This window comes from Bombyx mori, chromosome 15 (assembly GCF_030269925.1).
Source record: "Bombyx mori chromosome 15, ASM3026992v2".
Taxonomy (NCBI): domain Eukaryota; kingdom Metazoa; phylum Arthropoda; class Insecta; order Lepidoptera; family Bombycidae; genus Bombyx; species Bombyx mori.
The window spans coordinates 2,890,133-2,905,355 of NC_085121.1; the positions used below are offsets into that span (position 1 = coordinate 2,890,133).

Sequence of the window (15,223 nt, forward strand, 5' to 3'; positions counted from 1 at the left end):
AACGTGTTTTATATAAGAACAATCGAAAATGAATATTTACGAATCATTAAAGATGAAAAAATATTAAAAATTGCAAGAAGGGGGCTAACTTGTAGGTATATTTTTAAATATTATTTTTAAATAAATAAATGCAGAACAAACAATAATTAACAGTGAACAATCATGAACAAATGATAAACAAACGAATTAATAGAAAATAAGTAGAAAATATGAAAAAAAAAAATTTGTGAGGGGCTAACTTCAGTCACCTCATTATCTCATCATTCAAATTTAAATGGAATAGCAAACAGTGTAACCTAATAACCATTGAAAGATTTTTTTTGTTTTTATGAAAACCGCTACGAAGTCACTTTACGAAGGAGGAACATTCGAACTTATTTTTTTCCTCATCTTTTTTCCTCACCTATTCGCTGGTAGCTTAAGGGGCTGTTCTAGATTTGCGCGGACGGGTAGGTGAGCTCACCGGTTCAACCTGAGAGAATTTGCTAACACCAGCCTTAGCAAAAGCAGTTCGCAGAATCTACAACCGGGTCGAAATCGCGAGAGAGCATTAAATGCATAATAACGATGGTTTATTAGCTGTTTAGTATCTGTGAAAGTGCACAAATGTGGAAAATAAAACAAAGCCACTGGACGTAACTACTCCGGAGCCTCCAAAAAGTTAACTTTTTTTATTTTATTTTATTGCCCTTGTAGACAGATGAGCAAACGGCCCACTTGATGGTGAGTGGTTACCGTCACCCATGGACTTCAGCAATGCCAGAGGCAGAGCCAAGCCGCTGCCTACCGCAGTCTCAAGAAAAAGTCTCAATAAATGACCACCATTTTACTGAGATTATATTTCATCCCATATGATCTCATCTTATCACATTTCATTTCATGCCATATTTCATATTAGTCAACTTCATTTCACTTCATACTATCATTTTTTAAATAATAATAAAATATAAATATATAACAGATTAGGCAGTATGGTATGACACCTCTACCTCTCCAGTTGGATAAACGAAACTGATACTGTCACATGTGAAGTGAAGTGACATTTCAAGAAACATTCGCACGTCAAATCTTTTTGTTTCGGCCATTTTCGCCGAAAGTTTGGTATACGATTTAGGTCACGTATCTTTTCGTGGCCTTTAAATCGCTGAATTAATAACTGTTCAAGATGGTGCAGAAGAAGGTAAAAGCCATGTGCGTTTTGTTTATTACAATATTTCGGTAACAAAAAGTGAATTATTAGTGAAATTTGACCGGAAACATGGTTGGCGGACCAGCTTTGTTTTTCACGTAAATATTGTTGTTATTTGAGACTTACAGGTATTTAAAATTATTTGAACTTGTGCAGTATGTTGCATTAAATTTTATCTTTTTGAACATCGCCACCAAGCAAATTATATTTAATTTCAATACTTGAATCCTAACCTCTAGTTTGCCATGATGATAATTTCTTATTGAACGCTGTGATTACCTTCACCAAGATCGCTGATGTAAACCCATTCATATGTTTAAAGAAACATAAGTAGGATATGTTTTGATATTTGATGTATTTTCAGCCTAAGAAGAAGGTAGGGAAGAAAGTAGCCGCCGCCCCATTGGTGGTCAAAAAGGTTGAGCCCAAGAAGATCGTGAATCCTCTCTTCGAGAAGAGGCCAAAGAACTTTGCTATTGGTAAGTTTCATTTTATGTCCTCTATTTACTTAATATTGGATTTAAACTACATATTTTACATCTGCTTAACTGCCAAAGCGTGACTGACCAAAGTGATGTACAAAAATACTTCCGAATAACCATGTGGTTAAAAAATACACGAGCTTTTTAACACTGATTGGTCATGAACACTGTCAATGCCATGTTTGTACTCCACTGACATGCTCCTACATTTGTCTAGAATAGTATCATAATTTTCTCAACATTATACCTTTAGTGATGATGGCCTCTTTTCCATCACAGGCCTCATAACCTTGCGATACTGCAGTTTTCGTAAATGAATATATGAGGATATATTTAACTTAATCCTGTGGGTATCAGTACTGTTATCTTTGGCCTCTGGTTGCTGATTTTGTTTGCAACTATTATGTAGTTAAAGAAACTTGCTTGAATGGGAAAAATAATACACAACTATGTGCAAATTATTGGAACGCTAAATACCTATATTTAAAAGATTTCTGTTTTGAAATAGTTACAGTTTTGATTCTACTTTACAATGTTAATGTAATACATCTTAAAAATGCCAAAATTCTTCAAGGTCAGGGCATTCAGCCAACTCGTGACTTGTCCAGATTTGTAAGATGGCCCAAGTATATCCGCATCCAGCGCCAGAAGGCTGTACTTCAGCGTCGTCTGAAAGTGCCCCCTCCGATCAACCAATTTACCCAGACACTGGACAAGACTACAGGTTTGTTCTCTTAAGTTATGCTTCACGAATACTTAGAAATGCCAACTGTTAAAGAGAAAGTCAACAAGAACAGCAAGAGATACAAAGAAAGACTAAATGAGCACTCAAATGAATTGGCAAGGTGCTAGACACAACTGGAGATGTGAAATGTTTAAAAAGATGGCAAAGTTTAGACTTAGACCATTGAATAATGTCATCCACAACTCGAACCCTTTGGAACACTGATTATGACTAAATAGCCGATTGCAGATAAATTAGAAAGAAAAAAAAAAAAGAAAAATGTTATTCTTATGTTGTTACATATTAACAAAGATGTAGTTAATATTTTTTTAAATAGTATTTTTTTTAAACTGCACAATTTTGTATTGTTGTCGGTGGTTTCAAAATTTTATGTAAATGTGTCAAAGAATTACATGATGATCCTCAAATGCAACTATGAATCACTATGATTATCAAAAAAACATACGAGCTTTTTAACTCTGATAATTTTTTTAATAGTTAAATTAATGTATTTAACAAAGAATATGTTCTAAAGCATTTGAATTTTTGTTCTAGCTAAGGGCCTTTTCAAGATTTTGGAGAAATACAGGCCTGAGACTGAAGCAGCCAGGAAAGAGAGGCTGAGGAAAGCTGCTGAAGCTAAGGTTTGTTCACTCATTATATCGATTATGAATGCTATTTTTTTGTAATGTCAAATATTATGAATGCTATTTTTTTGAATTGTCAAATATTATTTTAAAACATTTATTAAAGAATCATTGGCTATTTGTTACGATGGCAAGTATATAAGCATCATCGTCGTCATCATTCTTTCCTATTACTCTCTGCGGGCGTGTAGAGCTCGAATCAAATTTTTCAATTTACATTGGTCTTGGGCTGTCTGTTCTAGCTTCTCCCATGTCATGCCCAAAACCCTAGCTCCTGCTCCACCGAGCGACGCCAAGTTGTTTTGGGGCGGCCTCTCTTATATAAGTATATAAGCAAGTGATGCATAAACAATCCAACTCTGAAAGTTGTGATGACTCAACCACCAAGATCTCTGATGGCATTTCATACAAATGACTACTATTGTAATAAATGCAACGAATATCTAAGAAATCATATGTTTCAGGTTGCCAAGAAAGATGAGCCTCCACCAAAGAGGCCCAACACCATCCGATCCGGCACAAACACAGTCACCAAGCTGGTCGAGAAGAAGAAGGCGCAGCTTGTGGTCATCGCTCATGATGTTGATCCTATTGAGGTATGTGATAATTCTCTACTGTATTCACAACCTTCTCTATAAACTGATATGGCTTAAAATTGAATTGAGAAATCTCTGTACGCTGTACGGAAGCTATAATTTTGTGTAAATATAAAAAAAAATATTATTAAATTGTAAGACACCTCATTGCATGCTGAAGTAATTTGCCAAATTTGTGGAAGTCTAGGAAATTTCCAGTATCCATATTAGATTTTTTTTTGCAAAAAACGTACATGATTACATCTTAGGCTAAGATTCTTAGCTCTGGTATCAGTATGGTAGAATTTTTATATTTGTATGCTCACAGTGAATAGTTTTGAATATAGCATTTTTATCATTGATCAAGTTGGGAAATACTATATGCAATACGATTATCAGATGTTATGTAGATTTGATTTTCTTGATGACACAAATAGTGTGACCATTTGATAATACGAATTATCAAGCACGTCTTCTTGGCCTAGCTGTGATGTTAGAATTTCTTCACCTGAGGCTGCAATGTAACATTATACATGTATAATGTTGACAGCTGAATGAAGACAATTGACTCTGAGCTACTTTACATCTCAAAATCAATATACCAATAACAAATACTGTTAAATTACTTTTAGTTTAGAATTAATTGTAATTTATTGGATGTTTACAGCTGGTTCTCTTCCTGCCAGCGTTATGCCGTAAAATGGGTGTACCATACTGCATTGTCAAGGGCAAGTCCCGCCTCGGTGCACTTGTACACCGCAAGACATGCACATGCTTAGCTCTAACAAATGTAAGTCAAATAATTATTTCAAAAACAACTGCCATAATTGAAACTGTTGTTTTAGAATTAGTTCTGTGGGAAATGTTTTGAAAATGCTTATCTGCTTCACAGTAAAGCAACCTTCACGTTCATATGTAATTAAAAATATATATATTATTACCGTTTTATTTACTGGTGGTAGGACCTCTTGTGAGTCCGCGCGGGTAGGTACCACCGCCCTACCTATTTCTGCCGTGAAGCAGTAATGCGTTTCGGTTTGAAGGGTGGGGCAGCCGTTGTAACTATACTCGAGACCTTAGAACTTATATCTCAAGGTGGGTGGCGCATTTACGTCGTAGATGTCTATGGGCTCCAGTAACCACTTAACACTAGGTGGGCTGTGAGGTCGTCCACCCATCTAGCAATAAAAATAAAAAAAACCTGGTGTGTTGCTGTTTATCCATTTAAGCAATTTAAAAAAAATTATAATGATTTTTTAAAAGACTCACTTTCACAACCATTAGATGGAAAGGAATCAAGAAAGCTAGCAGATAGGTTGAAAATAAGTGAAAGAACTTTGTTTTATTAATATGCTTTTATTAGCTTCAGACGTATTTATGTAATGGAATCTTTGAACATGATTTTACACTTTTTAATTCTAATTTATAAAAAAATATTTTCTATTTTTTAGTGGGTTTTCTATAAAAGCGTATTTTGTTAGTTTTTTTACCATTTTTTTAATTTACGTTTAGAAGTGTTTCCTTGATATCACTAGACTAGACTAGATTCTAATATAGCTATAGTGTTATAGGGTTATAGGTAATATAGGGTATAAAAATGTGTTATTAGTGTTGAGTTATAAATATTTGTCATGTTGAATCTGGGTGGGCAACTTAGACAAATTAACTGATTTCTCTATGAATACATATTAATGGCATATAATGATGATTTATTTGCTATCTGAGAGCCATGATGTCAATCCATCTACCACCAATAGATTTTTCTGAATATGCCTTAGCCGTTAGCCACAAGGTATTCACTCTTCAACTTATACACTGTATACTGATATGTGGATTTTCGTTTAGGTGGAGTCTGGTGACCGCGCCTCCTTCTCGAAGGTCGTGGAAGCCATCAAGACGAACTTCAACGAGCGCTACGAGGAGCTCCGCAAGCACTGGGGCGGCGGCGTCCTCGGCAACAAGTCCAACGCCCGCATCGCTAAACTAGAGAAAGCTAAGGCGCGCGAGTTAGCGCAGAAACAGGGCTGAGCTGAATAAAGTTTAAGATTTAAAATCGTGTTTGTTTTTTTTCCTACCTATTCTAGTAAGTTCGAGGGGTTATTCTAGATTCACCGAGCTAAGTAGGTGAGCTCGCGGGGCTCAAACTTGACGTTGTTGCTAACTCCCTGACCCCCTTCATCTCCTTTTTATCATCGCACCTCCCGCCATCGGAACAGAGTTCATCCATATCATCTGGAACCGCTGCGTTCATCGACAGTGCGTTTCCAAAGATCTTTTTTGCCACGTACAATCCGGCTTTGGAATGAACTCCAAACGAGGAAACATGTCCTTCAAACGAGGCTTGTGGCGAGTATTAAGCGGTAGGCAGCGGCTTGGCTCTGCCCCTGGTATTGCTGAAGTCCATGGACGACGATAACCACTCACCATCAGGTGGGCCGCACGCGCGTCTGCCTACAAGGGCAATAAAAAAAAAACAGATGGCTTTGTAAATGTGTTTGCCTACGAAGCAGTGTAAAAGTAAATTCCAACCTCATTATCTCCATACTAACTATGATAAGTTTAAGCCACTTTTGCGCTGACTGCCTCAATAATAAATATTCTGATTGTTCTGGGAAAAAAAATCAAGGAAAAAACAAACTATCGATTGTTGGTAAATCAATATTGCTAATATCCATGGCCCAGAGACCCTTCACTTGTTTAGGAAGGATCGACAAACCCCATGGCTTATCAAGGGTGTTATTTCATGTGATAATAGCAATTCAATGACAATTTTCCGTTGTACCTATGAAAGGGAAAAGGTAAAAGAGCATTTGTATATCAGAATCAAACCGATCAAGTGACAATGCAATAGGTAGAGATAACAACTAAGTTTAATCCATATCCATATTACCATAACAGTTTAAATGTGTTTGTCCTTCTTTTAATCAAAACTTGGCCCCGGTGGTAGATTCTGCGAAGCACGGCTCTTGCTAGGGTTCGTGTTAGCAACGTCATCAGGTTTGAGCCCCGTGAGCTCACCTACTAAAGTTAGGGTTACGCTGACATAGCCCCTAGGGCTATCAGCTTAGGTAGGATAAAAAAAAATCAAAACAAAGCAACGGGTTGAATTTTTTTTTTTGTCGAGTAGTAGTTTTATGTCAGGCGCGGCTGGTTACATGCGCTACCTTTTAATTCGATGAGCTTCTTATTCCAGCTAGAAACTACACTGACACTTTTCAACAACTTACAACGCAGTTTTTTTTTATCCTCTCTCTCAGTCCACCTGGTGTTAAGTGGTTACTGGAGCCCATAGATATCTACAACGTAAATGCGCCACCCATTTTGAGATATGAGTTCTAAGGTCTCAGTATAGTTACAACGGCTGCCCCACCCTTCAAACCGAAACGCATTACTGCTTCACGGCAGAAATAGGCAGGGCGGTGGTACCTACCCGTGCGGACTCACAAGAGGTCCTACCACCAGTAAAAAAGCAGTATAGTTGTACTTATTAAACGTTGCAAAAGTAGCGGGATTCCTTTTTTTTTTATGATTGAAGGATTACTGGTGGCCCGGAGGCCTTTCCAGTTTCACCAGGACAGGTGGGCGAGAAAAAGCTCAGCCAGGAGGGGTGGGATTTGCTAACAGCTACCCGAGCGCCTCCGAAGGAGACCTAACAGCTCAAGAGTAGCTGCTTCGCGAATGAATCTACTACCGGATCGGAATCGCGACCCGCTGAGAAGATCCGGCGAGAAACTCAGCGAGCTGATTCATGGGTTAGGTTGCACGGCGAACTCTTTGTCGAGTTCGACGAGTACGGTTACCGAGGTCCCTAAGCCTGCTCCTAGTGTTAGAGCTGAAGGCGTCTAATGCAAGGGTTATTGGATCTGATGGATCCGTAAGGACGTGTCTAGGGCGTCGACGGTGACTGGCTCCTGCGTGATCAGGATTCGGGGAGTAGTCAGCGGCGGCAACGATAAGGCGATTATCATGACGCATAGCCTTATCGAAGTACCGTTCCGACGCTGACTTCATGTATTTCTGGATTGATTCGAGGCCCAGGTCGTCGTGTAGGTCAACGTTCCTCACGAACCACGGAGCTCCGACGGCTAACCTGCAAAAGCGGGATTGTAGAGATTAGAGGGTATCTATGTGTGTGCGGGCCGCGTGAGCGAACACCACACTCGCGTAAGTCATGACGGGCCTTATGCAAGTTTTGTACAGTGTCACCTTGTTCCGAAGGGACATTTTACTCCGCTTACGGATCATGGGGTAGAGTCTACCGAGAATAAACGCGGACTGATTTTATATGCGGGCGGAATGTCATCGATGCATCCAGGGTAATGCCCAGATACTTGACCTTCCTGGTCCAGGGTATGGGTTGTCTAAAGAGAGTAATCGGGGGTGTGAGATTCCTCCTCCTAATTCGGGAGGAAATCCGTGTGGAGCTTCCCCTCTGAAATAGCACCGCAGTACTTTTCGCTGGGTTGATGTCTATGCGCCATTTTCGGAACCACTGTCCTAGGGCTAGGGCTGCGCTCTGAAGCTTCTTCGCGATTAGGGACTTATTTCTACTGGAATAGTAAACAGTCGTGTCGTCGGCGAATAAAGCTAAATGGGTCGGTGGCGACCGGGGAATATCGTTAACGAATAAGCTAAATAGGAGGGGTGAGAGGACAGAGCCTTGCGGGATTCCAGCTATGAGAGGTCGTGGGGAGGAGCTGGTTCCCTCGACTCGATATCGAAAAGAGCGGTTCGACAAGAAGTCCCGTATGATGAGCACGAGACTATCCGGCACGCCCATGTTGAATCGTTTGAAAATCAAACCGTTGTGCTAGACTTTGTCGAACGCTTTTGCGACGTCGAAGAAGAGAGCTCCCGTGTATAACGGTTTTGGTCGATTAAGCCCCACAAGAATGTGCTCCGTGAGGCGGTGCACCTGTTGAACGCATGAGTGATTTGTGCGGAATCCGAATTGTTCATCGATGAGAATGCCCTTGGATGAGACGAAGTCTCTGAGGCGTTTGTAGAGCAGACGCTCATACAGTTTGCCTAGAGACATGAGGAGGCTAATCGGGCGGTAGCTCGTCGGATGATTTTTTGGTTTACCGGGTTTATGTATGCCGATAACGTCCGCTTCTTTCCACACCGCGGGAAAGATACAGTTCGCCATAGCGGCATTGATGCGGCAAAATAGATGTCAACATCACAATGAGTTGGACGGGTAGAAGTTTAATAACGCGGTTGGATATACCGTCGGAACCGGGAGCAGCGGGATTCCTATACGATTTCTGGTTGTTGAAATTGTTACGCCAAACGCTATTGAAGTTTTTAATGCTAAAACGTTTAAGCGAATGTGGTGGTAGTCATGATTGAACAAAAATATATTTATGGGATATAACCTCCCAGACGAGCTTATAGCCTCCCTGATATTAAGTGGTTACCCGGTGATATGAACGAGAGACTTAATGTCAGTCTAATCGGTTTTTAATAATACAATAATTTAAAATTAGGTATATATGCTTTACGGCAGAAATAGGCAGAATGGTTTGGCCACGAGCGGTGGAGTTGGAGCAATCATTGTTCTGCGACACAAGAGACATCTGGTGTTCAAATATACATCCTCCTAACTCCTATGTACAGTGACGGATTTAGGCTTGATGCCGCCTTAAGCCCTGTTTATTGCGCCGCGCTTAACCCTTTGACCCTTTTTTCTGGTGGTAAGACATCTTGTGAGTCCGCGCGGGTAGGTACCACCGCCCTGTCTATTTCTGCCGTGAAGCAGTAATGCTTTTCGATTTGAAGGGTGGGGCAGCCGTTGTAACTATACTTGAGACCTTAGAACTTATAGCTCAAGGTGGGTGGCGCATTTACATTGTAGATGCCTATGGGCTCCAGTAACCACTTAACACCAGGCGGGCTGTGAGCTCGTCCACCTATCTAAGTAATAAAAAAAAAAAAAAAATGACAGCCGTGTAGGTCACCAGTGCCTACGTGGCGCACTGAAATAATTATGTCGATCTATGTTACCAAGGCGGCGGAACATCTAGTAGACTCGTATTTGCGAAACTAAGTTGAAGAGTCACTAGGCAGACACCAATGGAGAAGGAGATCCTTACGCGGAAGTGGCATTGGATTGGTCACACTCTGAGAAAGCCCGATACGCACCTATCAAAGAGAGCACTGACCTGGAAAGTGTCTGGTAAAAGGAAGAGAGGCCGCCCCAGAACAACTTGGCGTCGCTCGGTGGAGCAGGAGCTAGGGGTCTCGGGCATGACGTGGGAGGAGCTAGAACAGACTGCCCAAGACCGATACAAATGGAAAAATTTGATTCGAGCCCTACACCCCAGCAGAGGGTAATAGGAAAGCATGATGATGATGAAGTTGAAGAGGACTCGCGCGTGAACACAAATTCCTTCGTAAAACAATTTCTCACTACTATAGCTGCGCATTTTTTCTAAAATTCTACCGAATGCAACTTCATTACGTGTGACGTCATTTGAGGCTAAATGATACCCGATCCTGTAGACCGAATGGTAAACAGTCGACGTCGCCCAAAGCACGTCATTACGGATACGAATTAACCCATAGACACAGCCCACTGAGTTTCTCGCCGGATCTTCGGTTTGAGCCCCGTGAGCTCACCTATACATGTTAGGGCGAAGCTGAAATAGCCTCTCTAGGCTATCAGCATAGATAGGAAAAAAAGAGGCTAAAACAAACGACGGCCACTAATTCACAACGATTTATAGGTAATCGCAACGTGGTGACATATTGCAGTAATGCGTTCGGATTAGTGTTAGAAAAACCATTGAGACTGACCTCATGTCTCAAGGTGGCTGAAGGGCATTCATGTTGTGATATCTAGGATCCTGACACCAGGCGCCATTAGCTTGTTTGTTCATCAAAATAAATGAAGTAAATTGTGATTTAGTTATTTTTTAAACAGTATACAAAGATGAAAGTTGATACAGATTTTTTAATTAATTTTAGGTTATCTCAATAAAGGTTTGTTTTAAATGTTATCTGTTTAAGTACATGCTTATTTATGATTTCTAGAAATTTATGCTCGGATGGATTCTAAGAACGAATTAGCATTTAGTGTATCCAGAGTCCAACACTTCAAAAGAAGTAAAACCATAAAATATATCTGAAGCGATATAAAAATTAAATTACCCAATCCAACATGGAAAGCCACCCATCCGGGGCCATTTCCGTTTCCTGGATTCCCTAGTGTAGGCGGATAGATAAGTACATAGGCGATCTTTTCATGACTTGAAAGCCCTTTTGTATGGCATCTATAGAGTAAGTGGCCAGTTTTGAAGCTGTGTAATGTTACTAAAATAATGAAATGTGCTCTCTAAAATAATTACGAAAGACAATCAAATCAATATTGATATTTCAATTTAAACATTGAACTGCTACCAAAAAACCTACAAATTCCTATTTCGGACGATTTATTTTTTTAGTCATTGCTTAACCACCACCCATATGTTTCTCCGCTATTATTCCCTTTATAGTTGAAGTCACCCGAAACTTTCGTTAATCTGTTTCTTTACAAAAAGTGGTACTTGACTGCGGGACTCGAATACCCAATACAAAAAAAAAAGAAAAATATACTTTTCATAAAACATAGATATAATTAAAGACTGCTTGCCTAAGATTTAATATCTTATTTATTAGTTCATGCGGAACTTAACATAAATATTATTTATGGTGCAGAGAAACGCAATTGTTAATAACGATTCCGATCCGGTAGTAGATTCATTCGCGAAGCAGCTGCCCTTGAGTTGTTAGGTCTTCTCTGGAGACGCTCGGGTAGCTCTTAGCAAATACCCCCTCCTGGCTGAGCCCGTGCTCGCTACGTTTACGTGCTACTTTTCCTGGAGAAACTGGAAATGCCTTCGAGCCATCAGTAATGCCTGTTCAAAACAAAAAAAATCAATAAATATTTTGATTAAAAAATCGCTGCGTTCACAATATTGGCATATTCACTTTTTGACATAATATGTATTCATTAATGACGACGTTTCTCGCCGGATCGTGGGTCGCGATTCCGATCCGGTAGTAGATTCATTCGCGAAGCAGCTGCTCTTGAGTTGTTAGGTCTCCTCCGGAGGCGCTCCGGTAGCTATTAGCAAACCCCACCCCTCTTGGTTGAGCCTTTGCTCGCCCACCTGCCCTGGTGAAACTGGAAAGGCCTCAGGGACACCAGTAATACTTCAATCCTAAAAAAAAACCTTGATTCTTTGTGATCACATAAACTATGAAGTAGGCAAAAAAACATTAAATTCAAAACAATCAACGCGCGAATTTTTAAATAAACTTAGTTCCCTTCAATTATAGCCTTTTTTATAATTTATTAAAAACTCTTTCCTATTAAGGCGTTCTTGAAGAAGTAAAAAAAAGACGCATTGTGAAATTATTACTTTGTGATCAATCTGTTGTAACGACTGAAAATAATGTTTGAAATGTTTCATAGTATTTTTGAAATAACTGAAAAATATCTTTTTCAAAGCAAACGTAGAAAATGTAGAAAAGTTACATTAAAATATTGTGTAAGAAGACATCCAGTTGAACCGAAAAATAGAAAGCAATCTTAGCTTGACCATATTTACTACAATATCATTGACTTCGAATTAAATCCACGTGCATAGAAACTACCTATAAAAGAGCTCACGGCATAACTGGTGTGAAGTGCTTAACGGAGCCTATTAACGTTTCAATTTCAATCTAGCATTGACTCACTCACCTTAAAGACTGAAGTCTATTGTAATATAGCAACTACAACACTGGTCCTGTCCTTCGAATTGGAATATCTCACCGCAGTTATAGGCAGGGTGGTATAGCGCAGTGTTGACCGCGGGAACCCCCCTACTCTGCCTGGGTTCTAACGCCAGGCGGAGATCGGACGTCGGGTGAGAGAGTACAAGGGGAGTCGTTTGGTGGGTAGGGCCCTAAAACATTCTTGGGCCCGCGGTCTGCTCTCAATATCTGCAGACCGTTAAGTCCCACATAGCCTGCGCGCCCTCTAGGCGCGAGTACCTCGTAGGAGGTTCGGTCCGGCCCGAAATAAAAGGGTGGTATAGCGCGCATTATGAGCGTACCGTACAGGTACAGTAGGTTTGGGCAAGCTGGTGTGGTGGAGCTCGATGCGGTTTAGTCGGTAGTCAGTTCTGTGGGGCGGCTACTTCGCGCGGCTATTTCAAGACGTAGTCTCCTGAGAGGAATCGGAGGAAGAGGAGGAGGACCTTGGTCTTCCTCTTCTTCTCTGGAGGCGCTGGAGTCTGACATCACCCTGTTACCACCCTCGACCGGGTATCCAATAAAAAATTCCTCAGCGTTAAAAAAAAAGGGTGGTGGAATAGGTCCGCGACTCAATACGACGAACCAATTTTAATTGCGCAAATCATATTTGCGCGGTTTTCTATTTAACATGAGATTCGTTTTCTATTGAAACTATTAGTCATAGTCTTTTAGCCTTTAGGCCATGACGACGGCTGCATTGACGCACAGGTTTTTCAAATAAGTGATATTTCTTTAAACCAAATAACTGCGTGAATATAACACGATTGTGTCCTATGACTTTAAAGGCTTATCAACCGATAGATTAAGTCGGAGCTGGAAGAAACTTAGAAACAGATATTGAGATGCGAATAAATTTTTTTTAATTTTTTTATTGCTTAGATGGGTGGACGAGCTCACAGCCCACCTGGTGTTAAGTGGTTACCGGAGCCCATAGACATCTACAACGTAAATGCGCCACCCATCTTGAGATATAAGTTCTAAGATCTCAAGTATAGTTACAACGACTGCCCTATCCTTCAAACCGAAACGCACTACTGCTTCACGGCAGAAATAGGCAGGGTGGTGGTACCTACCCGCGCGGACTCACAAGAGGTCCTACCACCAAAACATATTTGTCTAAGTTTTCTTAGTAAATAAAGATGTGCATTAAAAACTCTTCAAAACTGCTCCGCAATAGAGCGGAAATTGCAAGTTCGCGATCTAACTTTAATTAGTGATTGAATGTTATACCGCCCTCAAGCTACCGTGAAAGACACTTTCATTACACGCGAAAACAACAAAGACCGTTTTAATTGCGTCGACCTAACGAACAATCCAGCATTGTTAGAGATAATTATGCAAACTTACTAATAAATTCTTGCGTTGATGGCTCTGTACGCGTTTCGTTGTACGCAAGCGCAGTTCTAACCGAAACGTAACAGGTAACGGGTATGGACGTGCCGTTCGCTCCCTCAGTCGCGAATAAACGGGAGGGTCGCGTAAGCGTATGGCTGTTCACTCTCGGAACCCTGTACCTCTGAATTAAAGGGAATAAAATAAAAAGTCAAATTGTCCCGCCATTTAATTTCGAAAATGGAGTCCGGCTGTAAGTTACGTTCTATTTCATGATGGCCAACATTAAAGTGACTTTTCGTATCGTAAGTGGCGTGTATTGACTTTTCGTGTTTTGTTTAGTGATAATTTGTGATAGCGGTGAGAGGTGATGCCAAGTGGATATGGGTGTAGTAATGATAACTGTATACGGGATTGGATTACTCGATGCTTCAGGATTTATGGTGAGATTTTGTCTAAATGTTATTTTTTTTTTTTTTTTTTTTTTTATTTATACTTATTGTACACAAAAGAAAATACAATAAAAACAGATTTAAAGAATGTCTAAATACTATGTACAAAGGCGAGCTTAACTCATTCATGAGTTTTCTTCCAGTTTTTCATTTAAGTTTTATTTCACGTTTCTTTCAAAATGTTTGCCTTCAAGCTTCATATTTATTTCAGATGTTGACATAACTTAAAAGTATGTTTATAGACATATAAAAATGATATTTTTGTTTATTTAAATACATATGTTTTGATAATTGTAAAAAGGAAATCATTCTTAGCTTATGCAGTATTTGCCTTTGCACTACAAAAAATGTACGTAAATTCATAATGTCATTGGATTTTGTAATAGCATTTTTTACAGACAGATACACGAGCTGTAGAAGATAAGTGAAACTTAAAAATACAAAAGCGAGGTCTCTTAAGGACAACCCATTTCGAACATCATCATTCTTCGAACTGGTCTTTTTTCTATATCTATTTTGTGTTAGTGTTAAGCAATGATTAAATAAAAAATAAAAAGCCAGTTTAAAATAATTAAACGTACCATAAAATGTGAATAAATACGAATAAAGCTGGTATGGTATACATGGATGTTGTTGGAATAATACTGACAAAAATATTTTACTGTTTTATTATTTATTATAAATACGTAAATTGACTTGAATATTCTCCAACTTGACGGCTAACTGAATCGATAGAGGAGAGTTTCAGTTTCCTAGATGATTGGAAAGTGCCTCTTTTTTTCCCTACCTATGCTGATAGCCTCGAGATGCTATTTCAGCTTCTCCTTGACGTGTAGGTGAGGGTGACTCAAACCGGAGTGTTGCTGACACTGGCCCTAGCAAGAGCAGTGCTTTGCAGAATCTACCACCGGATCGGAAATGGGTCGCATTTGACGCGAGAAGATCGCACTAAGAAGATCCGACGAGAAACTCAGTGGGTTGTGTCTGTGGTTTAATTTACTCGTCCAGCCCTTCGTCGCAAGCGACGGGTTTGGCTAG

The 15,223-nt window shown here is 39.9% G+C and overlaps 2 protein-coding genes and 2 non-coding genes across 5 annotated transcripts in view; all 4 read left to right on the forward strand.

Moving 5' to 3' along the window:
- The first annotated feature begins 973 nt into the window (after positions 1-973).
- RpL7A (ribosomal protein L7A) lies at positions 974-5,670 on the forward strand. Of its 2 annotated transcripts, none has more exons than XM_062672330.1 (7): positions 974-1,180; positions 1,554-1,668; positions 2,246-2,395; positions 2,951-3,039; positions 3,507-3,638; positions 4,285-4,532; positions 4,800-5,670. In XM_062672330.1, exons 1-6 carry the CDS (start codon positions 1,166-1,168, stop codon positions 4,486-4,488), a joined length of 705 nt encoding a protein of 234 aa, XP_062528314.1. In that variant the 5' UTR covers positions 974-1,165; the 3' UTR covers positions 4,489-4,532; positions 4,800-5,670.
- LOC119629652 (small nucleolar RNA SNORD36) lies at positions 1,756-1,830 on the forward strand. The gene has a single exon (XR_005245591.1). It is a non-coding gene; the product is annotated as a small nucleolar RNA SNORD36 (small nucleolar RNA).
- LOC119629653 (small nucleolar RNA SNORD36) lies at positions 2,804-2,883 on the forward strand. Its single transcript, XR_005245592.1, has one exon. It is a non-coding gene; the product is annotated as a small nucleolar RNA SNORD36 (small nucleolar RNA).
- Positions 5,671-13,762: 8,092 nt separating the features above from the next.
- LOC101743688 (uncharacterized) overlaps positions 13,763-15,223 on the forward strand; it is a 99,909-nt gene continuing 98,448 nt past the window's right edge. Inside the window, exon 1 of the mRNA XM_012692559.4 lies at positions 13,763-14,176. The gene's annotated coding sequence lies outside the window, so the exon portion shown is untranslated. The remainder of the gene's footprint in view (positions 14,177-15,223) is intronic.

Excerpts from the sequence above, each read along its gene's own strand:
- RpL7A (XM_062672330.1), top strand. Across the intron at positions 2,396-2,950 it reads GACACTGGACAAGACTACAG|CTAAGGGCCTTTTCAAGATT; the intron begins GTTTGTTCTCTT and ends TTTTTGTTCTAG. Across the intron at positions 3,040-3,506 it reads GGAAAGCTGCTGAAGCTAAG|GTTGCCAAGAAAGATGAGCC; the intron begins GTTTGTTCACTC and ends CATATGTTTCAG.